This window comes from Azolla caroliniana, unplaced genomic scaffold, assembly GCF_043228905.1.
Source record: "Azolla caroliniana isolate FFs.n. ecotype wild unplaced genomic scaffold, voAzoCaro1.0.p SCAF_6, whole genome shotgun sequence".
In the NCBI taxonomy this organism is placed as follows: domain Eukaryota; kingdom Viridiplantae; phylum Streptophyta; class Polypodiopsida; order Salviniales; family Salviniaceae; genus Azolla; species Azolla caroliniana.
The window spans coordinates 3,888,125-3,913,879 of NW_028230441.1; the positions used below are offsets into that span (position 1 = coordinate 3,888,125).

The 25,755-nt window shown below is 38.5% G+C and overlaps 2 protein-coding genes across 7 annotated transcripts; one reads left to right on the forward strand and one right to left on the reverse strand.

Moving 5' to 3' along the window:
* Positions 1-11,309: 11,309 nt before the first annotated feature.
* Positions 11,310-18,762, forward strand: LOC147862656 (exocyst complex component EXO84A-like). Of its 4 annotated transcripts, none has more exons than XM_087320852.1 (7): positions 11,310-11,573; positions 11,654-11,751; positions 11,899-13,036; positions 13,247-13,741; positions 13,816-14,004; positions 14,184-14,320; positions 17,180-18,762. In XM_087320852.1, the coding sequence occupies exons 1-7, from the start codon at positions 11,421-11,423 to the stop codon at positions 17,304-17,306; spliced, it is 2,337 nt and encodes a 778-aa protein (XP_087176978.1). In that variant the 5' UTR covers positions 11,310-11,420; the 3' UTR covers positions 17,307-18,762. The 4 variants fall into 4 exon arrangements, with proteins under 4 accessions (XP_087176978.1, XP_087176980.1, XP_087176979.1 ...); XM_087320854.1 differs by having other exon boundaries at positions 14,214-14,320; XM_087320853.1 differs by lacking the exon at positions 17,180-18,762 and adding an exon at positions 14,411-14,774 and having other exon boundaries at positions 11,311-11,573.
* On the reverse strand, positions 14,906-24,796 carry LOC147862657 (uncharacterized). Of its 3 annotated transcripts, XM_087320857.1 has the most exons (21): positions 24,507-24,796; positions 24,044-24,388; positions 21,405-21,545; positions 21,131-21,205; positions 20,946-21,051; positions 20,787-20,854; positions 20,585-20,674; positions 20,158-20,218; positions 19,990-20,059; positions 19,781-19,868; positions 18,875-18,964; positions 18,677-18,761; positions 18,093-18,219; positions 17,933-18,005; positions 16,838-16,915; positions 16,586-16,719; positions 16,408-16,513; positions 16,269-16,327; positions 15,923-16,013; positions 15,734-15,842; positions 14,906-15,624 (listed from the first exon to the last, which is right to left on the reverse strand). In XM_087320857.1, the coding sequence occupies exons 2-21, from the start codon at positions 24,218-24,220 to the stop codon at positions 15,380-15,382; spliced, it is 2,073 nt and encodes a 690-aa protein (XP_087176983.1). In that variant the 5' UTR covers positions 24,221-24,388; positions 24,507-24,796; the 3' UTR covers positions 14,906-15,379. The 3 variants fall into 3 exon arrangements, with proteins under 3 accessions (XP_087176983.1, XP_087176982.1, XP_087176984.1); XM_087320856.1 differs by lacking the exons at positions 24,044-24,388; positions 24,507-24,796 and adding an exon at positions 22,028-22,174; XM_087320858.1 differs by lacking the exons at positions 24,044-24,388; positions 24,507-24,796 and adding an exon at positions 21,781-21,918.
* Between the last annotated feature and the right edge of the window lie 959 nt (positions 24,797-25,755).

Consider the following 25,755-nt stretch of genomic DNA (forward strand, 5'->3'; position numbering starts at 1 on the left):
AAAGGTTAAGGCTTGGATCAGGAAAGGGAAGGACAAGGAAAGTGAAGTGGACATCAGGAATACTAAATCGCAAAAAATGATCGCACGGATTGAGGTTGGAAATCCCTCGTCTGTGGGTGTTGAGTTTGTTATGTTGCAAGCATTGAGGATGCAAGATATGCAGGTACCCAAGATCGTGGTGAACATTGGTAATCCAAGGGGAAGAGTGCACGGGTGGACTAGAGCACACATGGTCCTCTTCAACAGCAACTTAGGTAGACCGGAGATTGGTTGTTCTTTTGACTTGGAGCCTGATTTGAAAGATGAAAGGGGAGAAGACTCGTCCTTGAAGTCGTTTTGTAACAGGGCAACATTATGTCTCCAATACCTTACATTTGAAAATGAGGCTGTGGGGCTGCAAACATTATGGAAGAGCTCCCCGATACAAGGGAAGCTTATGGAACTTGCTCAAGATGTTCCAGTGGTTTGCATATGGAAGGTATAGGATCTAGGGTTGAAGCCTAGTTTGTTCCACTTCCATTGTGTTGAAGTACCCAAGAATCAAGAATGGAAAATAAGTATGGAGTGGGAATTTATATGGCGTATGGTAGAGACATATTTATCGAGCATGGGAAACTCCCCCTTGGCTTTTTTTGTGAACCCAAGTCAATGAGAATTTGTTCTTGGAATGTGCAAGGACTTGGTGGGTCTCAACATCAGCTAGAGATGCGTCAGTTTAGGAGAGAATGGGAAGCTGATGGCCTTTGTAAAACGATTGATATTTTGCTCTTATAAGAGTATCACCTTGGCTGAGAAAGAACGGAACTTTTCAAAGACCCGTTGCCAGGGGATTGGTACACATGGTGGGCTCCTGCTCACGGCATGTTAGAAAGGAGAGGTGGAGTGTGTATTTCGGTGAGGAAATCAGCAGATATCACCACCTTCGATCATGGCATATTGATCGAAGGTAGGGCCATGTTCTGCTACTTGGAATGGAGGAATGTAAATTTGGGGTGTTGAATGTCTACGCACTTAACATTAGCAATGAGAGGACCTCATTTTGGAGATTGTTGGCAAACAAAATTCCCTCCTTCGACAATTGGATAGTGGCGGGGGATTTTAAGATGACAGAGAGAATGGAAGATTGTCTTGGGGCTCATTCGAACTTGCTACAAGGGGAGGAGCTTAGAGCGTGGGGTTTCTTAATTTTTATGTTGGGAATCCGGGATTCATGGTACTCTAGTATGGCAGTTCATGTGAATTCCTTGAGGTTCTCATGATTTGGCTAGAAGGAGAGTGAAGGATGTCACTTTAGATTGGACCGCATCTATGTGAGCCCCGAGATAGAGGAATGGGGTGGCTACTCATCCATTCTAGCTGGTTTTACATATTTGGATCACCTTCCAGTATCCTTGACTCTTGAACCTATTTATAAGAAGAAGAGTGAGAGCAATTTGAGGATTCCTCCAAAGATTTTTGGTATCCAGAAGGTTAAGGATGCAATCAATACCATCTGGACGACATCCCCATCAGCCCATGACCCGATGTAGGTACTGGAGGAAAAGATTATTAATTCTTCTTTGTTTCTTCAAAAAGTGGCTAGGGAGGAGCTGTAAGGTGTCAATACCGTCTGAAATGCCTGAGGAAGGCAGTCATCTCAGCTCAAAAGCTCACGCAAGTGGACCCATGTTGTGCTTGGGCAAAAGATAGGCTGTAGGAGGCCACTAGGTTGCTGCAACGTGAGCAATTCCTCTTCAGAAAGTCGGCAGCATGGTGGGCTATCAAGGGTGATAAAGTTAACATGGAGTTTTTTCTTACCAAAACTCCGAAAAGGAGGGGAACACATATTCATAGTCTCAAACGGGAGGATGACTCAATGACGTTTGATCAAGAGGAAATCTTGCAAATTGCGACTAATTACTACAGCGACCTTTTAGCTCCTACGTTGACAAACGACCCTCCGAGTAACCTAATGCATGATGTAATTACATGCTTGAAGACCAGGATCGGAGAGGCAGCTAAAGCGCAGGTTTCAAAAGCCATAGAGGAGGAAGAGATTGTAGCGGGGCTAGACAAGATACATAGTATGGCTTGTCCTGGTGTTGATGGCCTTCCCAAAGCCTTCTTCAAGGAGTTTTGGGAGCAAATTTTTCCAACCTTGAAAGCTGGACTACAAGAGATGTGGAGAACGGGACGGATGCCGAGTAGCTTCAATGAAGGCTTGATCTACTTGATTTCGAAATCGGAGACTGCGTTGCACGAGATTAGACAATGGAGGCCCATTACAATTTTAAATCTAATTTATAAAAATTTTGCTAACATATTAGTGCAGAGAATCAAGCCCTTCCTAGGAGATATCATCCAGTCCAATCAAACCAATTTCATGGAGCATCGTTCTATTATGGACAACGTGATTTTGTGGGAGGCTGTTGCAACGGCAAAGGAGACCAATCAAAACTTATCATGTCTGATGCTCGACTTCAAGAAAGCCTATGATCGAGTGCAATGGTCTTTCTTGGAAGAAGTGATGAAGGTCATTGAGCTACCTTTGGAGTGGAGGTGTGCTGCCCAAGCCTTATATAGGAAGGGCTCTAGTAAGGTGTTGATTGCAGGGAGGAAAGGAGCTCGAATCTTTCTAACTCGATCCATCAAGCAAGGTTGTCCTCTTGCCCCCTTTCTTTTCCTTTTTATTATTGAAGCAATGTCTGCCCTTTTTAACAGTCAAGGGGCAAATCTTCATGGTCTTTCGATCCCTAATTCAAGGAAGTCCTTGCTGGACTCGAAGTTCGCGGACGATACGATGCTATACCTCCAAGGAAATGAAGCGAATCTTGAGAGGGCACAGAGTGCTATTGAACTCTTTTGCAAGGCATCGGGAGCGTCCATCAATTGGAAGAAGTCCAAGGGTTTTTGGATCAGCTTGGAGTCCGAGCCTGTTTGGAAGCCAAATGTTGAATTCAAATGGATTGCAAACGGGGAAACCACTAGGTATCTGGGAACGTGGATTGGGGTAGATATCGACAAAGGAATTCAATTGCAACAAATTCAAAGCAAAATCTATGACAAAATTCGCAACTGGTCAGGGATGAACTTATCATTGGTTGGCAGGATCATAATAGCTAACCATGTGCTCTTGTCTACGTTATGGCATGTAGTTTCAGTGTGGATGTTTGACAAGCAAGCTATTTGTAATGTTAAAGCGTGTATTAGGGGATTCCTTTGGGCTGGGATGAGGAAAGACAATGCGGCAGCCAAAGTATCATGGTCTACGTTGGTTCTTCCCAAGAGTAAGGGGGGTTTAGGATTGATTGACCCTGGATTGCAAAGTCAGGCATTGTTATGTAAGGTATTTATAAGGAGCTTGCTACCTGGTAACGAGTTATGGAAAACATTGATACATAATAGGAGCATTGTCTGGAGTCCAAGACTGGGTGGGCAATGAAAGTCACACAAAGTGTGGCCTTTTTGTATGGCCTTAAAGTTGAGGAAATCTAATCGGTTGGTTGATCGTACTTGTATGTCAGTGATGCAGGCGTGGAGTATGCTCCGTGGGCATCTAAGTCAAAATCGTCCAAGTACTAGTGCTGAATGGATGCGCCAACCCCTACTGTGGAACGAGATCGTACAATCGCCAGAAGGAACGATGCTTGGACAAAGCAAGCACATGTCATGGGCTACATTGTATTGTCTAGGGATACACTCGGTGGCTGATTGGATGTGGTTGTCCGGCAATAATCGTGATCAATTATATGAAGACTTGGGAAAGGTCAGAAATGGCAGAAAGATGCTTGATGTAGTCAATACAACTGTCTCCTCGCTTCCTATTGGTAATGAGGAAGAGGGTGAATGGTCCGGACAATGTGATGATACCGGAAAAATTATCAATGTCAGGGGTCTAGGAAAGAATGGGAAGACCGTCCAGATGGGATTATTAGATGAAAGTATTGGCTGGTACCCGATTAGAATTGTGGCAAGAGCCGGAAAGAAATGGAAGGTGAATCCACCAGTCAAAGAGGTTGAGGAGGATTGGATCTTGTACGTGGTTGAAGGCAAGCCTCTCAAGCGCGTAGAATGGGATCCCGTTGAATATTCATGGAAGGGAGAACAAGATAAATCATTAGGTTTCTTCGAATACTCGACGCAGTTGGGAGGAAAGTTAGGTTCATATCGTGAGAAGTGTGCCAACAAGTGGTCCCATGCAGCTATCGATTCAGCCTTCGTGGATAGAACCAGGAGTAGGATATGGAACTCATCCCTTCCCGAGCGGATCAAAGTGTTTTTCTGGTTAGTCACCCATCGGGTTGTTCCAACGGGAGAGTGGCTTGGGAATAAAGGCGGCATGAGTGGTCACAAGGCCTGTAGTGAGAGCTTGGAGGACATCGCTCATTGTTTGTGGTGCTACCCTCGAGCGCAAGAAATTTGGTTGAGGAGCTTAAGAATCTTGGCTCGGTTCGGGGTTGAGGTTCATGTATCGAGCATAGCAATCACTTGGTTGGCCATTGAATCGGCCTCGTGGTTTCAAGGGTGGAATGGAAACAATCCTTCTTTAAAGGTGATGCAAGGATCTATGCAACCAGCGCAAGGAGGTTTATTATTCTTACATGAACGATGCGTGGACATATGGGTATTAGTGGTCGGCCTTACGGTCTGGCAAGTGTGGGTATCTAGGTGCAAGGAGACTTTCACAAGTAAACGAACCCCACCGGCTGAGAATCTAATGATGATCTGGTTCAATCTTATTTCTACGTTGCAAGGTGAGTTTGAAAGTCTTCAAGGGCCATCTGACGCAAGTGAAGAAGCTAGAGCTCGTTTCTTACTGAAATGGAGCGGTTCGTCGATGCTACAGATAATGGATGGTAAAGTGAAGTGGAATTATCAACCACCATGGTGGTTGTTCCCTCCAAGTGTACCTAACATCTAGATGGGTGCTGCCATGAGGAGTGAATGGAGGACATCTATGTTGAATTCTGCTTGTATGAGGCTCACATGGAGAATATGCGTTCGAGTAATGCTATACACATCGAATGATGTGGAGCTTTGGAGTTGTTGTTTTTGTTGTTTCATCTACACATATTGTTTTCCTTCGACATGCAAGATGTCTTATAAGATATGAGTTGTAAATTATCCTTTGTACATTGCTTAACTAATGGAAGTAGTTTTTTTTTGGAAAAAAAAAAACTATTTATCAATCTATCTAGTTTGCACAAGCTTGAGAAATACAAAAGTCAAAAAGAGAGGGGGAACAAGCATACTTGGAGAATTTAGTACATTCTTTATTCTAATCCAATCCAACAAACAAGCGGCTTTAGAGTGTCCCTCATGAAAATAGAAATATTTTGAGCATGGGTCTTTCAATCCATTTTGCTCGTTGGGTCACCCATCATCAGACACCAACCCCTTAATCTTTTGTGTGTGGCTCAAGGAAATGGATGGAATGATGATAGGTTTTTAAAAAACCCAAGCAAGACAATTTGAACTTCTTAGATATTAAGTTGTGTTAACATTTTTTCAAACACAATGTGTGCCTTTTGATGCCTATTTTCACAAATTTAAAAGTAAATTGATACTTATTTAAATATTCAATTAGCTATTTACAATAGGCATGGGTTTTTCCATGTGACCCAATCGTGAGTCGAAAACTGAAGATCCAATAAAGGTCAAGACTTAACAAACATATGTGCCACATGGTTATATGGCTTGGAATAAAATGGTATTTTGATGGAGTAAAATATGCAAGACTGAAAGAGAAATATGCCTTAGACGTAAATAAGTGAGCACATATGTCCTCCAAAGAAGACCCACTACATATGCAACAAATAACATGATAATATATTGACAGTTAGCTCGATAATATAAGAGGTCAATGAGTTCATTTCGACAAATGAATCTTTTGAAGATATTGTATATGCTTTTGTCTTAAATGGCATATTTGGCTTAGACTTGTTATTCCTCAATGGTATTAATTATAAACATAACTTGTTGCCAAAATAAACAAATAATATTGTAGTATGAAGTTAAATTTTATCAACCTATTACATTATGCGCAAAAATGAAAGGATATTCCCCATAAAAATTGTTTGATTAGATGCTTTTCCATTTGCTAGGAAAATAATTTTACAAATGAAATTGCTTCATACTAGTAACCATACTACCATATATCAACTTGTTTTTGCAAGAGTGCATGCATAGTTTATATTTATATGTAATCCATAAGTATCTAATGGTTAATTGATTGTCACTCATGTTTTATATATGTCTTTTCTCTTTGTGCTATGTTTAAGAGAATCATTGATTGAAGTTGTTGTAAAGAAAAAAGAAAAACATACCAATGAAAATGCTTTGTATCGTGCAGGCACGTGTCAACTTGTTTGTGTTAGTGTGGCGTGTGGGTGTAGTTGGTAATATGTAATCTGTAAGTATGGAATGATGGATTAATTGCCACTTTTGTTCTATATGTGTCTTTGTCTTTTTGCAATGTTAAATAATATATTTGGTTTGTTCTATAAAGAAAAAGAAACTTAGTACAAGTCATAAATATTGCATGAATATTTAGATATGCTATATATAATGACATACAACCAACACTGTAAATAATGTCATGAAGTGCTTCAATCAAAGTTGTTGTGGTTTAAATTATATTTTATATAACTTTATAGATGCTAATGTGGCAATTAGTACTGTGAATTTGCAAAGCTATAGAAAGAGAACTTATAAAAATATAACTTGCAAGAATTGCGAAAGAAATAACCAAACATGTTAGTCTTTTGTGCCTTCATATGTATATCCTTTGTTGTCAACATTACAGAAAAGGCTAAAATTGTATAGATAGAACATGTTTCTAAGAAGGAATGATCAAAAGCTTGAGAACATACATAATGCTAGTGACTACAAAGATTGAGATATCCAAGAGAACCAAGAATTATCTAAAAAGGCTTTATGGCAAACATGCAAATGAAGACCAGAAATTGTCTGAATCTTATATGAAGAGAGGATAGAATTTTGTATTTATTTATTTATTTATCCAAAAAAAAAACTCCTTCATTTTGTATTTATTTTGACTCACGTAATCTAAACAATGGCATTATTTATGCATGTAACTAAAACTTTGAGGCCACATGTAAGGAAGGTTAGAGTACAAAATAATACTTATGAAAGAATCATTGCAAATCAAGCAACCGCACAAAGTCAAGTCACCATGTGAAGGGTGTTGGAGCATATGAATGGTCATCTCATCTATGCCTCACCACATGAACTTAGCATGTTGCATATGATAGGAACAAACATCCTTTGGTCTTGCAATTGAATGCTAGGTTTATAGATTATGCTTTGCTCAATATTACCTCATTTATTGAAATAATCTCTTAACATCAGTGATTTTATCTTAGACTTGGCATGATATATTGAGATCAATAAGCTCCACTAAAACAAAAATTGAATCGGTGCTAAAAGTCGCTAAATTTTAAAGAGTGGTACTAGGATGATAGCTTACATGCAGCATCGATCCAAGCTTTGAGGTTCATTCATGAGAAGAAATTTTGGAAGGAATAGTAATCAAGGAGAATGCTTGAGAAAGAAAGAAAGAAATATTAACGTCTTCTAAGGCCAAAATGAGAGAGAATCAATATTGCTCCATATTCGAGGTGTGTTTAAGATAGTTTGCAATATGTTCTACATTTCAAATTTCTAGAAAATGTTTTTGTTCGTAAGCTTCTATTGAGAGATGTGAACATTACATTTAGCCAAGTTAAAACTCTTTTGGAACTCAAATTTTTAGCTCAAAATTGAGCTTTCAGTTTAGGGTGGCATGATTTTCATCTCACAAAGAGAAGTAAATATCTAGAATGACAAAAGCCTTGCGTCTTGACCCCTAATGTTCTAGATGGAGACTCACTAAAGCATATAAACCATTAATGTGATACAAACATATTGAAGTTTTAAATGCCAAATTCAAGGTGAAAATTTTCAACCATATCCTCATGCTTTGTGAACATTTCGAAAATGGGATTTTTCAAATAGCGTACACAACAACGACAAATATGTGTTTGCCAAAGAAACTCTATCTTTTAAACATTATGGTCTAAATATACCCCTACAAATATCTAACTATAATGAATCTAGCCTTTGGTTATCTCTATCCTAAAAGGAGGTTCAAGGCAAGTGAGTTAGCTCATGTCCTTCAAAATCAACCTTGAGGCCGCATGTTTCATAGATAATAATAGAGCGCGAATGGTAGACACCAAGTAGGTGCATCCAAACTTTGACAAATTGCCCCAAACACAAAATACTACACATGCATAAACATGTTGATGGTGAAACACATTGCATATGGTGTAAGTGATGTGAGATACATATGCAATAAATAGATGACCCATAAGTGACTCTTGTGTAATGTTAAGGTTGGATGCATGAAATGACATTTGATTGACTCTTGATGTGGCATTTGCGTGATGGTCAAGTAACATATAAACAACATTATATTTTATGTCATTTAAATATAAATAAAAAGATGGTGATGTAAATCAATCTCTCTTTCGCAGTCGTCTCTTCCCCTAGTCTCCAGATACACAAACACACAGAGACAAGGTAGTGCTAAGTGGATACATTAAAACAATATGACAATACAAAAAACAGTTCCTATTACACTATCTAGAATCTTATGACAAGGTACACCCTTTTAACGGTATTAAGACTTACCAACATAAAATCAACTAATCTTATGAATTTTGCCAAATCAATTTGGCCTTTCCTCTTGATGCACCCTACCCCACCCATAGTAGCTCTCTCCTTTCACGGATGATTGTACAAATACCCTTCCCCTTACATGTTCTCAATATAAACCTATTGCTCGCCTAGATCCACCATTCCCCAATTGACTCGTTCAAAAATGTGTAAAATCATCATAAACGACTTTTTCTAGAAATGTGTAAGAGCTAGAAACAAAGGTGGTTTTCTATCAAGATCATCTTCTTCATGCTATGAAGGTCTTAACATTTTTCCCCATAAGCGCATAAGACTTATGTTACATTCTATAAAATGTGTTATTAGTTAGTTTTGCACTTCCATGGTCTCTTTAGACAAGGTTTCAACCCCCTATCCCAACTCAAGGACCACTTTGATCATAGATGACTTGGACACTTGTACTGGATATATGGAAGATAGTTGAGGAGAGAAATAAAAACCTAGAGGTAATTCCAAAAAGGGTCAACAAACTACTAATCACCATTTGGTAAGTAGGCATTGGTTTCCTCTCATCCACAAGGGATACAACTTCATACAATTGCCTGGACACTCTAAATGTTATGCATTCTCACAAAGGAGGTATGGGCTACTTAAAAGGATGTATGGGATCATTGGAAAAAGCAGTAGACACTTAATCAACTTATATTGATAGATGTTAGGGATACATGTGTTCTACACCCCTGTCTACACCAATTGTGAGCTCACCGACACTGGCCTCCCCTTGATCGACAACATGACCGACACAATGACAAATGCCATCCATTATATTGTTTCTCATTGACCCTATTGGAACCGTACTGATGGTGCTAACCACTTCTTCGTCGTGCCTCATGACTTTGGAGCTTGCTTCCATTTCCAAGTAAGAAACTTTCCCCTTGGGGCATCATCAATCATGCTTAGCTTAGTGATAATCAACAACATTGCCATCATCATTCGTAGTAATAATTGTAGTAATCGTCGCCATTACATTAGGAGAAAAAAGCTATCGAGCATGGCATTCTTCCTTTATTGTGGAAAGCGACCCTGTTGCAAACGTTCGGGCAGATTGGGCATCCTTGCTTTAAGAATGGCTCCATCGTAGTCCCTCCTTACCTTTCTCCCTGAAAGATAATCGAGCATACCCTCCCATCGGGATATCCGAGGTCGACATTTGCATACTTCCAAGGTGAATTCTATGATGCCACCAATTATCTAAAAGGAGGGTACTATGCAAGGTAATATGCCATTCTCGCACACTTTTCATTTTGTGAATGCATTATTTGTTAAAAGGAGCAAGTGAATCTAAACTAATGCAAATGGGGATTACAAACTAACTTAATGAGCTATTGGCCAAACATGAAAAGTGGGCACATTTTGGTCAAAATGTGCTTCAAAATGTTGTGAGAGTGGTGGTAAATGAATGGCATACACACATAGAAAAATTTGTGTGGTATATGAGTTGTGGTTCAGTTCAACTTGGCTTGCAAGTTCATCAATATCATCTAAAGACATTTGTGAGGAATGGCTCAAGGTTCAAACTGATGTGTTTTCCCACATCTTAACCATGATATTGGCATCACGAAGTCGCTCAATTTCATCACTCATCCATTATGGTATACACTCTAGCATTGATTAAGGAGACATGTGACAACACACAAGTAAGCCAACATGATGTGACATCACAAGTTTTTATGTGAAGAACTCATTCCAAACTTATGGCGCTAATCTTTGAGGTTGGTTCATTGGTGTGGGATTTGCATCTTACTCTAAATCTTCTGTCTAAAAAGTGTTTGTTATCAAATGTGGTTGTGAAACTTTATAGGCCTTTGCTTTGTAATTACCGAATAAAAAGTCAATGAAGTTGGTACAAGCAAGTTAGAGGTAAACGTCAAGTGTAGTACAAACAAGTTTAGAGGTAAACGTCAAGTGTAGTACAAACAAGTTTAGAGGTAATCTTGAAGAATTGTAAAAGCGAATTGGTATAAGTAAGGAAACTAGTAAAAGAACGTTAGGAGGTGAACTTCAGGAGTAGTTTTGCCTTGGGAATCATTGAACCTTCATGCTTATGTTTATGATCTAATTGAGTGCTTTCGTCCAATGATGAAGAAATTATTCAAGAAAGATCACTCCAATATGGGGATCACTTCTAATCAAATAAATAGTGATGTAATCAAGATGGTGGGTTGCAATGAAGCACTCTTATCTCTTGACTAAATGTTGAATCCATTTTGATGTATGCAACAAAGGATCATGGAGCCATATCGAATTGAAATACTATCTTACCCCCAACATTATGTATTCATTGGAAGCCATTGGGCTCGGATAGAGAGCTCAAACTAAGACTTATCGAGAAATGGTTGGTCATAAATGATGGAATGGATATATTCCGGTAACTCACAACAATTATGTGACACGAGATTATGCGGAAATGACCTTATGTCACAATAGGACTGCCATACCATGCCATCCCATGCATGCATGCATGCATCCCATCACATCACATCCCAACCGATACAATGATGATGATAATCCAATGGGATCATATGTATGTATATGTATGTATGATATCATATGTGTGTATGTATGTATAATGTATGTGTATGTATGCTCTGTTATTCTCCCCTGTTCTTGCTCTGTTTTTTATTTCATGTATGTATGAGGATGTCAATGTATTTTCTCTGTGCTAAGTGAAGTGGCAAGTAGGGTTTTTTTTACATGTCACGATGGCCGATCAGCGCCTTTCAAGCAGCCATAGCTATGTGCAACCATTCAGGCTGCTGATAGATGATAAGGATCCTTCTCCTCCTCCCTCAATGCCTAGCTGTGATCCTGTAATACGTATGAATCAGCAGCAAAGAAGCAGTCAAACAGAGGAGGTAGGATATTTCCATCCATGCCATACCATATTAAGCTACCGTTTTCTTTTAAGTTAACAACTGATCTTGCAAGTGGACAGGAACTAAGGTGGCTCCATTCAGAGCTTTTGGAAGTGAAGAAGTTGTCTGTAGAACAGATGCGGAAGAACATATATGCTCGCTATGACATTCTCATTAGGTAAATGTGGAAACCTACAGGTCGTTTATATGCATGTCGGTTTCAAGTGAATAAAAACTTCTTTGAACTTTCCTTTTGTGTGCAGAGCTAAAACTACTCAGACATTATCAATTCACGGCTACTTATTTTCTATCCATGTGTGTGTAGAACTTCAGAAGAACTGAACAACTTGGAAATGGAGCTGGCATTGATTCAGAGATTAATTTCTACTCACAGCCAGCTTCTCCATGATATTGTTGATGCCGGGATACATCTCCAATCAGTAACAAACACGGCGGATTTCACTGAGTTACATCAAATTCCTGAGAGAAAAGAAGAAACCATGAGAACCTCAAATGTTATTGAGAGCCAAGTTTGTGAGTTACTAGATACGTTTGACGTAAGTCTAGCAGAGTGTAGGATAAATGAAGCTTTGAGTGCTCTGGAAGAAGCAGAGATGCTCATGGTTTGGTGCGAAGAGCATGAATATCAGAGAGTTCATGCTCATGCTGATCGTGCAGTTTATATGAGGCAGCGGTTCACTGCCCCTCGTGACCTATCTGACAGGAGATCACAGCTTATGGTGCACCTTTTGAAGTCAGTGTGGGCGCTTCACCATCATGCTAGCATGAATGCAGATTCTCATGTGGTAATTACCAGCTGCGAAGTACATGATGAGTTGCAGAAAGTGGTGTCCCTTTTGAAGAAACTTGGGCAGAAGCCGCAGGCTCATACTCTACTCTTGAGGTGTTACCATCTTCATATACAAACTGGCATAGAGAATCTGCCTTATTCAGGGTGTTCTTGGTATGAAGGGAGTAGCTACTTCATAAATTTGGCACGTATCTACTTCTCAGCGATCTTGCATGTATTTCACAATTCTTCACAAATCTTTGGTAACATCTCAGAAATTGCATCAGAGCTGGTTATGTGGACTTGCTATGAGATTGGAGATTATGTGTCACTTGTGAGCAAACAGGTGCCATTGTTCACCCGTGAAATATGTGCGATTTCAGATTCAATTCGTATCTCATTGGAGTATTGTGGAGTTCTGGAGAAACAAGAACTCTTTGTTTTATCTCCTTTGATATTTAAGTTATTTAAACCCTTCTTTGAGGTGGTTTTGACCAAATGGTTAAACACAGCAAAGGAGATGTTATTAGCTCACTGTGCAGCTGATGCTTGGTTCCTTACAGATAGTGTTATGATGCTTCCCAATGATGTCAGAATCTGCCATTATGGAACCATGGCTACACCTTATGTAATGCTCTCTAGCAGTGCATATAAGTTCTACCTGGTGATTCAGGTATACGTTTCCTAGTAGTTGTCTAGAATAATCTGACTACAATCAACAGTTATATTTTATTAAGAAAGAGACTCTAGTTCCAAAATGTATGGTGGTGATTATTCTTCTCTTGTAATCTTTGATGTGATAATTAAAGTAGGTTTAAAACCTTACTCTAGCAAAGGAAATATTGGAGGGGTGTCTCTCAGATTTTTCTGCATTATCCTTCAGGATTTACTGGGGGATGTTGCACCGATAATGACTACTAAACTGCGAAGTTCGATATATAAACTGATCTCCAATATTTTTGGGTTCTATGTGAAACTGCTCATCAAAGCTTTTCCTTATGCTAATAGAATCAAAGTTGAAGGAGGCTCGAAGCTTGTGTTGGCTAACACTGAACCTCAACAGCTTGTAATTTTGGGTAATGCCACAGCATTGGCAGAAGATATTCTTCCATCGTCAGTTTTTAAGGAGATTCACAATTCTCATCAACAATGGAAGTTGGTATCACGAATCGAATCAACTGAACAGAAGGATTGGAATCGGAGCTTGCAAAGAAATGTAGATGATCTTCGAGATTTTATATGTGAGCAACATGTATCTCAACTTTTTTCTGATGAGCACTTACTGATGATGGATTTATACTTTAAGTACAATAATGTTGATGCCAATCAAATGAATTTAGACTGGCAGAAAACACCTATGCCATCTTTACCTTTTGAGGTACATGTGCATATTAAATACTCGAGTGTTAAGGGTGTTCTTAAACAATGATTTAGCTTTGATTATTTGGCTAGGCAATCCATAAGAAGTTCCATGGCCTCCAAAATGTAGCAAAGATGGTTTTACATGGAAGTGAAAGGGTGACCATCCTGTTACTAATGCGACTGACACAGGCATTCGTGATGCGGCTATCCCAAGAGAAGTGCTTCTGGGGGAGAATCGAAAAAGGTTCAGTGACATTGAGTTTGTTCGGGCTACAACAAGTAAATGTTCTTAGTTCTTTATGTTATTATAAAGCTCCTTTGTCTTCCAATTACACATGTAATGCTCTTTTAAGGACTGGATTTTGTGTATTCTCTTTGTTTATGCATTTTAACCTCTCCATTTTCTGATATTATGTATTCTTTTAGTTGTAAAGTACTAACCATCCATATTGGACCAGTTTGTTTTTGATCTTCATTTTTTTATCCAGATTGCTACAAATGGAAACTATGCGTCAAGAAAGATGCGAGAAACTGTGTCAGCTATGATAGCACGAGCCAAAAAGGCTGCAGTCAAATCGAATTTGAATGAAGAAAGGTATGTTAGTGATATTTCTCTTCGTGGTTAAAACTAAAGTTAGGAGCCTTAACTAACATTGGAGCTATTGTGTGTATTGTGTACCTTGAGTGTCTTGCACGGTGATGACTGGTTTGAAGAGAATGCAAGGATATCATTAGTCAAATTATGCGCCAACTTTGCCGATTCAGAAAATATGACTATGTAGAAGATTTGCCAGTTACAGAGAGGCTTGTGTAACAAAGTTTTCTTATTCATCATCTCTACATGTGCTTTTTGATACAAAATAGACAGTCATTCTTGAATCTTACCACTCTCTGATGATCTTGCGATGATTGCTCATGAAGGCATTATTTTACACAACTGGATTTTCACAACCCTGATCAAGCATCTTCACGTTCAAAATAATCTTACTTTGACCTTGTATCACGCATTATGACATTTGTTCATGTCAATATTTTTCCTTTCTACTCAAGCTTGGGAATGATGTTAAGTTTTAACATAGTTTGCTTGTAGTTGATATTTTAGAACTATAAGAACAAGCATGCCATTGACCTCAACTGCCCTTGAGAAACCTCAATATGAAAGAAGTTGAAACTCGAAATATCTTTAGAACAGATCAGCTCAATAATTGAATGAGGTGACGGTGCATCATGCATGGCTATTGGCAAGGTTGACAAGACAAAAGAGCACCAGTAAAATCTCGTTATATGCACATCATATAGGTGTATATGATGTAGTTATCATGAAGCTTTTATTACTACATGCCATTACAGTAGTTGAGATGTCATTCTCAACCCCCTCAACAATGGCAAAATGCTGATTTGGAGGCTTCATTAATAAAAAAAATAGAACTTATGGGTACTATAAGCTCTACAGAAGGATCTGCACCCTTTTGTTTTACAACCCTCTCTCGTCTTTCTCCTTAACTTATTCTACAAATTCTTGAGTAGGGACGAAATCTCTTGCAGAGAAACTGCATCTTGAACTATACAGACATTTACAGCAACTCCACTCTTATAAGGACAATGGATTTTGAGTTATAAAGAAACAATAGCCATTACCCTTTTTATAGATCTCCTAGTTCATGCGATTGGAGAGGAATGACCTTTTGAGATCTTGTTTCATCACGAATGTCCTTCCAGAGAAGCTGTTGGTGAAAGAGAATCTCCTCCTGCTCACATTCTTCTCCCATATGAGTTTGAACTCCCCTTGCAAGGTCCCAGCTGGGCACCCACGATGTGAAAGCTCTATGCTAAAAGCAGCAGCCTTCTCCCTGTTCTTGAAGGCAGCCACTGCATCTGCTAAAGGAATTACTCCATACCCTATCCCCAATATCAGGAAAAAATAATTGTTAGCATACTAACAGTTGTAAGCTAGTTGTGTGTATAACATGTGCGTGCGTGCTTGTACATGTTGTATATATGTTCCTACCAAGTGTGTCATCTGGTGTTGTAAAGTCAAAGTCTGTAACACGAAGCATGAGGTACTCTTTCTCCAAGCGATCAATTGCAAAGGTATTCATGACTACGGTTGGGATATCCTGTTAAATGCCTCTTTTTGATGAATCTCTCTGGTCATGTAAGACTCATTGAAAAGCCAAGTGTTAATGTTATAATTTACCTTGTCCGGATTCCACACAGGGTTCAGGTTCTGATATATCACTTTTGTACGCACTTCATCATGTATATTTGGGCCAACAAATAAAACATATCTAATACAACAAACAAAAGAATGGTCACGCTATCAAGTATATTAGGTTCTAACTTCTAATACCATAATAAACAAAAGAATGGTCAGTCCCTCTGAACACTAGAAGACATTTGTACACATGCTTAATAGCTAAGTTCAAGCACTGGTCTGATTAATGACATAAAATGTTGTTTTTTAAAACCGTGTTCAATCCCTGTAAACATTAGAAAAATCTTATACAAATTACAATAGCTTTAGTGAATATTGTTAAACTTACGGATCAGAAGATCCACTCAAATCTGATGCCCGCAGATTGTTTGCAGATAATGCTGTAAACTAACCAAAGAGAAAATAACATCAAGATCAATGTTGTGACTCTGTTTTGAAAATATAATTAGTCTAGTTCAGCCTTTTACTTGGACATGCCACCGTTTGTCACCCTCATCCAAGTTGTCATCAACTGGATTGCAAGGGAATGCATAAGCTGTTAACGCGAATATTGCTGCTACAGGCTTGTGATCACTGCAACAAAAAATAGCCAATGATGACTGTCTAATAAAAGGGCATGAAAGCAGACTAGCAAATGAAGGATACCTAGTTACAATTTCAGGGAATGATGTATAGGAGAGCTGATCCACATGACAACCAGGGAGTGATAACCATAGGATTCTATCACACCATGCAGGTATCCGTTTTGGATCATATTCCTGTTCCACATCTCTTTTCACCTTTCCATCATGTACAAAATTTCAATCAGATTTCTGAAGACGAGTTTTTATTGCATTATTATATTCTAAAATTTTCTCTAATGCCTTTGTTAGAGAATATCATGACTGCATTACCAACCTTAAATGTGGGAGGGAATGTAATCTCCCCCTCTTTAAATGCATAAAGTACCCTTTTTGCCTCTCGTTCCTGGGAGAGCTGGTTCAACAAGAAAGAAGCGAGCTTAGAAATCTGTATGAAACATTTTTCGTGTCCAAGCATATGCTCATATTTTCATGTTAAATGTAGGTTCAAAATTAGGACTATCATATTGATGGCCTATCAATATGTGTCTAGATAGGCCTAGCACAAACTTTCCTACATGAATTATAATTTTAACTTCGATTTCATTCTATGATACATCTTTGTCAGCAATTACGCACTCATTTAGAGAGGAAAATGCTGGCATTGGTTTATACACAGGTTCAACATCTCATCAGAGAGATTGATACACATGTTCAACTTTCGAAGGTTGCAATTTTCCATCAAGGGCTGCAATCAAAGCAGCACCATCTATGCCATTGCATTGTGTATCATGAGGCAAACATAACTCTAAAACACATCCCCTACGATAGTCCAAGTTATCGTTTTGTCATTGCATTGTGTACTGTGATTTAAGGGGGAGCTGTCATTGTCTCTTCAGGGCCTCACCAGGGATTTGGGTTATATGAAGAAAAACAACATAGATCAAACATAAAGAGATTTGCTAAAAGACATGGACATGACCACAAGTCCATCCCAGCAAAGGACTCCCCAGATCTTCTATGACAAACGTTACCCTGCACCACAATGGCCCTACGACAATCTAAGTTGCAACAACTTTGTTAACCATCTTCCAATTGAAGGTACAAACATAGATCAGAAGGTAGCATTGTGTAGCACATGCAGACAATGTTCACCTAGACTGTGGCCTCAAATCAAACCCAGTGTCACTTGTCATGGACGGGAGTTTCTCTGTTTGGGTATATATCCTCATCTTAGATTGGCCTATGATAAATGAATTTTGAAGACATGCAATTGAAATTTCACTAAATCGTTGCAACATTTGTTTTGAAATTGAGTCTCCAAAAATAGACCTGTACTGAATTCCACAATGAATCAGTATAGGCAGCTTTTTGAAAATCCAGTTCTTTTCTCATATTCATATACTCCTGTTTCTCAGCTCCACATTCTTACCTCATCATACTTCAATAATGTATGGAAGTCCTTCCGCTGAATATGCTCAACGACTTCTGCCCAAGTATTAATTCTAATGAAAAAGAGGGAACCTATAAGTAAACATTGCATGAATTTATGAAACGTCCCTCAAAAAAAAGCAATGGGGTATTTGTCTTACATTGGAGAATCATCCTTGGCTGCTTTGAAATTGAGTCTATAGTTCAAATCGCCCAACCAGAAAACATGGTGAAATTGGTTCAGGATGTCTATATTTTGATTGTTAAAGCGCACATTCCCAATAATTTCTGCCATAAAAAAGAAAAGAATTTTCCAGAGTACTAGAAAAATGTGTCTCATGTTTAATCACTTAGATATTAACAGTTTTTTCAACCAGTCATCAAGTTACAACCAGACTGCTTGATAAATATTGCTAAAAGGTTAGGAAATACATTGAACCGATTTCAGACTGTGAGATGAGACATAATTTGCATGCTTTAGAAGGTCTACTATATTGACCTTCAGATCATTCAATGTATAGTGGAAGTTGTGAGATAAGCAAGTGTCAAGATACACCGGCACCCTCATGCACCTCATGCACTTATTTTTCTTCCCTAAGGATCTTTTTCATTTTATCTTTATATACATTTCAAATAACGATCTGCTTACACTACCCTGTTCATATTACTTGTCAATTTTGGAACATTAAAATGCCTATTAACCAATACAATAAATCTTAACAGAAGTTATAATGCTATATGTTACCTCTGTAGTTCCCATTTCTGGCTTCACATTGTCCATCATGAGCAGCAAGATGGCAATTAACAAAGCACAAACTTGTGTCCCAAAACTGGTATGAAATCATGGAGAAGCAAACACTGATAAACAATGGATTTAAGATCTTGATCCAAAAACTAAATGTTTTGTCAGTAAATAGGAAATATGGATAAAAAGATTTCAGACCTTGAAAGCAATACAAATTCCACCTTTGTTTGGAATCAGATGTCCAACCCCTGTTGCTTCAGTTCCATCGACAACTTCAGAAATTGCTTTCTGCAGTTTTTGAACAGAGGAACAATCAAGAACCACATATGTGCTGCATACTTTCTGGAGATATTATTTGTATATAAACTTGAATGCATTTTATTATTTTTGAAGTAATAACTCATCGATTTTGTGAGAAATAAAACATTTAATGTGAATATCTTTTACCTCTTTGAATGATTTTATGTTCCTTGAGTTCTTAGTTTAATTTTTTCAAAATTTATTAAACATCGTAATTCTTTTACGTCTAACTTCTCATCTTCCTCAGCCCTCAGTGTTTCATTTTGAGATGTATATATTTCTCAGAAAACATGACAGTGGATCAATTTGCAATAAACGTTTACTAGAATCACATCTTGATACAGTTCCCATATGTTGATCATGAGCAAATTTGTTGGATATTCTAGCCTAACTTTTCATTTACAAGCTAATCATTTAAACATTGCATAGTAAATTTTCTGAAGCTATTTGGTTTGACATAAGAACATTGTGCCAGGTACCCATTTGGTTTGCTATCAATTATTCATACATGCACTGTGTGGGATTGGACGAGATTATGCTTTAGATTGTAAAATAATGATAACATCTAGAATTGTGAATATAATAATCTAATCATGAAACACTCCATGTCACCATGGCTTTTGTAATCCCATTTTTATCCATTCTTCAATCTTATTTTCATTTATATGTATTCAGACAAACAATATTCTATTCAACTTGTGCTTTCTTCGTTTCACTTTCACTATCATTCAGAAGCATATTCACAATTGTTCAAAATGATGAACGAATCCAATATTTGTGTTTCAGATGGAGGAAAATTCTTGCCTCAAAGTCAATGTGTACAAACACAACCAACCGCATTTGGCCCCTGGAGATTCCATGAATAACTTTGTAATGAGATCCAAGAACCGATCTACACAAAAGAAGGGCCAAATCAATAATTACTTCATTGAAACAAATTAAAATTACTAGACAAATCACAGCACCATGTGATTAAGTGCTATAAAATAAAATTTGAAGCCTTTATTTCATACTTTAGGGTGGCCATCCAGTCCCTCGAGGAGTCTGCATATGGTGCACGAGCTTGATAATCGCATTCCTTAAGTTAGGACAACGAAAGAAACACGATTAGGCTTTAGATGGAACCTAATCTAATCATGTTCCAAACCACAGAATTGAAAAGGTCTGAGCTTATGCCTGAGCTCCAATTGCTACAATTTCATATGATGGCGAGGTCGGAATCCAGGAAGAAAGGTTATCTCCCTGCACAAGCAAAATTCACATTTAACCATATTCCCATGAAGTTCTATGAGTGGTGGGTTATACACATTCCTCGTGAGAATCAGATTTTCCTGGGTTCCAACTGATTTCTCTGCCCACTTTCCACAAAGAATGACTCCCTGGTGAACAATTTTTCTCTACTAGGGGGATTTATGTTATTTAAGACATTCAAGCATTCAAAAAGGCTCTATTTCATGATAATCAACATATACATATTAGTATAGCTGATAGCATTGAAGAACCCCAAGCTGATCAGGGTTCTTTAGGCTACATACATCATAGTAAATGATGCAATTTTTGAGTTCTCCTTATTAAGAAAAAGTGGAATAGTTTAGCCAGATAATATACCGGAGGAGAATTGCCAACATTCCAAGTACCAATAAAGGCGTTTATTTTTTGCTCTGGCTGTGCCACCCTGGCTGTGATCTGCATGAGCACCTGATTGATATGTGTGAAAGTAAGGTGGGTTAGTTTCTTTTCCACGTATCTGTAGGCAGATTAACCAGTAAGAGCTCATAAATCTGCAGATTAATGAAGAATTATAACATACCTTCCCCGGATATTGTTTCCTTCCATCACTTGAAAAAAGATCATACCATTGTGCATCAGCTGGTTCACCTGGAATTGTTTATAGAAAATCAAACCATGTGAGCTTGACATTGCTATATAGTATTAATCCAAGGTTTATGTATTTGAATGTATAATCCACCTGTGGTCTCACGTAGCAAATTTGTGATTGGAATGCTTTTGCATTGACCCAGTGATACCAGTCCAAACATGCCTTTTCCATAGACTTCTACGGACAGAGCAGATGTCTGTATAAGAAAAAAGAGCGTGAATATAAGAGAGAATGGGTTAGCTTGTAGCTGAGTTGTTATAAGAGAAATTCACAACCTTTGGGTCTTTCACATCAAATGTGAAGCTCTCATTGACAGACAAGTCACCATCATCATTTGGCCTTGATTTTATCTGCACATGTGTAAACCAAGGTGGGAACTCTAGATCAGAAGTGCACATTAAATCGACCACATGTTATATTCACATTCTTAGGTGTGGGAGGCTCCGCATTTAGGTTATATGCATATTGCATTTTCCAATTCAAAAAATGCCCAATGAAATGATTCAAGATTAAGCCGACAAATACTCATCATTTTCATTGATATCATACCTGTGGAGACTTTCTCAACATGCCTTCAAGCTTCGCTTCGAAGATGATGGGATGGGAAGCGGCGCTCAAATGGTTCCGCGTCACATTCTTGGCAGCTTCAATGGTGACCGTGACACGGCAAATCCGCTCCGTGTTAGTCACCTGGGAGGATGGCAAAGAAGAGGAAGAGGAAGAGGAGATCAGCATCCTTCCTATCACGCTCTAAGAAGTCTTCTTCAGATCTCTGTCTCTGTCTCTGTCTTTCTCTCTCTATATATATATCTATATATATGTATATCTATATATATGTATACATATGTCTGATGATGATGGAGACTAAATTTACTGAACTATGCTGGACTGATGTGCGTGTGTGTTACATGTGCAGTTAGCTTACGATTAGGTTTTCCTCCATGCCTAAATAAGGAAATCTGGTATATAAGTATGTGCGGCCATTCCTGCTTTTGGCTCACATCAACATGGCAACCTCAGTATTATTGTTGTTGTTGTTGGTGATGATGATATTATTAGTAAAAGGAGAGCTTCCATCAGCAAAGAAAAGAAAAACACACAGCCCACCTTGACAATGACAGTCTACTAGACTACTAGTCTCCTGCTAGTTAAGTACCTCCTGCTTGACCCACCATTAAATATGAATTGGTGTTTTGGGATCCCCACACTAAATACTTCCCAGCGAAACTTTGGGTTTTCGTGGCACGCGCACCCGAAATAATGCCGACCACTCGGCCCCTAAACCCACCCTCACACGCATCCATAGAATGAATATATACATATGACCAACATGATGAGTACCTCTCACCACCCTTAACATAACCTTCATCCATTCTCCATGTGAAAGATTCCTTTTTGACTTACTTTTCCAACACTCAAAAGCACACCCACATGGCTAGCTTCCCCCCCCCCCCCCCCCCCACCACCTTACCTTTTTGTAAGGTCTTTCTTTGTTTTTTTTCTTGTTATTGTTTGCTCCTTGTTCACACTTGTGACTAGACCCTCTTTTATACCATACACAAATACAACCTTTTGATCTCTTTGTGGTACAGTGGCTAGCCTATCACTTGTCCTCTTGTCATACATATCATAAAACCTATTGATTGTGTGTGTGCGCGCATGCATGTGTATGTTCGCATGACAAGACACCATTGTTTCTCGCATTATTCCCTTGCCCTTAAGAGAAACGTTCCTGTCTCTTGGAATCAAATCTAGTGAGGGGAGTCTTTTACCAACTATCGCTACTCATTCGCCTACAAAAGAAACGTTGATTGGCTCTGTAGAAAGCTCACCCCACCTTATTAAAAGTTTACTGAGAACACAAACACATTTGTGAATCCAATATATGTTATGGTTCAGGTCATAATGTAATCGGTTGCTTTTGAGATGAGGTGTCTAAGAGAGTGTGAGGACATCGTTGTGAATCGATTGGAATCTAGTTATATGTTGCATGCTCCAATATTCAACAAGCTCAAGGTTGGTGGTGGTGGTGATGATGATGATGATGATGATAATAAACAACAACAATGAGTTTGTTAACAAGAAACCTCGTGATGTTGCTTACAATAAAGGAGAACATGAGTATCTCAAACTTCATAAAAATCTTCAAAATCTTAACCCTAAGAAAATTGTTCGCGCAACATTATGGCCCATTCCCCATGATTAAAAACTAATTGTTGACGAACGTATTTATAAAAGGAGGAAAACTAGAACCATAAGGGAAGAGAAACATTGTCAACAATCAGAACTAATGTAGGTGGTGAAAACAACAAGGTGATTACAACCATGATCATGAAAGACCAATTGAACAATGAGGAATATAAGCAAGGACAAAATCACAAGGCATGAATAACACCAAATTATGTCAGATAGACTCAAAAATCTAAAAAAGGAAGTCTACCTAATATAGGAAGAAAGGCAAAACTAATCCTCTCAAGAAGAGAAACAAGCTACCCACTTTCTAACTTAAGCGAACATAAGTCAATGGTGCTAAAACGGGGTGCATGGGGGTAGGAAGAGGGGAGGTGGGATGAGTCGATGGATGTTAGGGGAGGTGGGATGAATCTCATGTGGGAGATATTTATATAAACATTCAGCCTCCAAACACAGACTCAAAAACTCATATGCATGAAATTTGTCCATTTGTTCATTCACTCATGTGGGGACGATTTGGCCATGGATTGGTTGGTTGCTTACCTGCATGCCTACAAACTAATAAACATAAGCAAGCGCGCACGCGCTCAATTCATTATATGGCCACTGCATGCTCGCCCGTGTGTGTGCATATTATTATCGATATGTATAAGCAAGCGGGGGCACACACACGAGACAAACAATTTATAATTTGTCTTCCTACTCTCTAAAAGTCATATGATCTTCATTACTATATGTATTTACATTACAATGCATCCATACGTACACAACACACAGTCATATATACACAATACATGTCATACATACATACATACGCGCATGCACACACACACATACATACATACATACATACATACATACATACATGCATGCATACATACATACATACACACACATGCATGCATACATACTCTGTTCTTTCTCTATCTACGCTCCTTTCTCTCTCTCTCTCTCTCTACGCTTCTCTCTCTTTGTGGAAGTGACTAATGACTAACATGGGATCCGTTCGACCCCGCTGCTGCGATGGCTTGCACGTCACGCAGTGCTTCTTCTCCATCTCCATTCGCTTCATCCACTCGCCCGCCATCAATATCCCTGCAACAACAGCTGCACCATCTGCAGCACTGCTGCTGCTGCTTCTTGTTCTTGTTCTTCGTATGCTTCTGCTGCATGTTGCTTGCCGTGTCTTAATTAGCAGGCAGCAGATCTGCGACCTTTCCAAACTACGGAAACTGAGGCAGATTGCAAGCAACCGAACCAAGGAACGAACGAACTGAGGAAATTTCACTCAGATCGATTAGCAACGACAATATCAGCACTGCAACTCTGAATGTACTTTTCTGCGACAAGGTAAAACCATGAAAAAGCCATAGATGGAGTTTTAAAGGCCAATCAATTCAGAGAAACTTTACAAAAACAAGAATTCCATATTACAAGTGCCGATTCTAGGCCTTTTACCTCCCGTTGTTAATCGAAATGTTTTGACACCGGAAATCTGTTACATCTTAAATCAACTCTCCGGATGGGCCGCGCCGTGCTTCCGAAGTTAACGACCGGAAAGAATTTGAAAATGAAGCGATTCATTGCAGATCAGGAACACAATTCGACAATTGATCGTGTGTATGGTGTCTCGATGAATTTAGAGAGGAGTAGGATGGAATAGAAGTTGTGATGGAAGAAATGTCGGAGAGAGCCTCTCAGATGTTGTGTGAATGGTCATGGTCAAGAGTGAATGATGGTAAGTAATGGTCTAGGATGAAGGAAGGAAGGATAAAGTATTGTTGGAGGGTTTCATATATATACATATACACATTATACATATGCATATATATATATAATATACATATACATATACATACAAAGGCACAAAGCTCATACTTCCACATTTTGGTTAGGGGGGGGTCCACATTCACATTCCCAAAGTGCCTCCTTCCATCATGCCTTGTTGTCATCATCATCATCATCATCATCATCATATCTTTAGCTATGTGTGGATCTTCCTATGCCATTGGATTTCTCCATTGGATAATTGGGATCTTCGCATAATGCCATCCCCTATACTTTGATTGTTGGATTGCATCAATTGTGACCGGTATAAAGTGTGAGTCGGCTTTCTTCCGATAATTTAACTCAAATGGTTGTATGTAGGACTGCCTTTCCTCCATATGACTATCACTATGTAATCAAATCTTCACTTGCATACAAATACCAATGATCTGAGATGCACATGATGACATTTGGGCACAATATATATTCTTTCCTATAACAAATTGATGAGGGATTAACTTTTTTGTTCCGTTTACAATTATCTCTATGGTGTGTTTTGTGTTGTCTTCAGTTTCTACATTGTATAATGTTTATGATGAATATCCATTGCTTGTTTAGTTTTAGGAATCAAATGATGAAATTAGGTCTATATGTATATGTAGTAATGTGTCATCCGACCCGATCAATGTGTTGCTCAACCAATGTATGATTTTCTATTGCCATGATGCTTAGAACCTTTAATCTATTAAAGGTTTAGTCTTGTTTTTAGTTGTTGTTGAATACAAAATTTGAATACATGTGCATCTAAAGGATAGTTGTTGTATGTAGGGTCTCTTTTTTGAGAAATATCATATTAACCCATAATAAAGTTTTCTTGTAGTTGGACATATTAAATGAAATCGTTTTGCATTAGTTAGATTGCAGCTTTACATTGAGTATC

Bases quoted from the DNA above. Each gene is read 5' to 3' on its own strand.
- LOC147862656 (XM_087320852.1), top strand. From the start codon at position 11,421: ATGGCCGATCAGCGCCTTTCAAGCAGCCATAGCTATGTGCAACCATTC. The intron at 11,574-11,653 runs GTAGGATATTTC...GCAAGTGGACAG, and splicing joins GAAGCAGTCAAACAGAGGAG to GAACTAAGGTGGCTCCATTC. The intron at 13,037-13,246 runs GTATACGTTTCC...ATTATCCTTCAG, and splicing joins AGTTCTACCTGGTGATTCAG to GATTTACTGGGGGATGTTGC.
- LOC147862657 (XM_087320857.1), bottom strand. From the start codon at position 24,220: ATGCAGCAGAAGCATACGAAGAACAAGAACAAGAAGCAGCAGCAGCAG. The intron at 20,675-20,786 runs GTATGTTATAAT...CATATCAATCAG, and splicing joins GGAAACAATATCCGGGGAAG to GTGCTCATGCAGATCACAGC. The intron at 16,328-16,407 runs GTAAAAGGCTGA...CTCTTTGGTTAG, and splicing joins ACAAACGGTGGCATGTCCAA to TTTACAGCATTATCTGCAAA.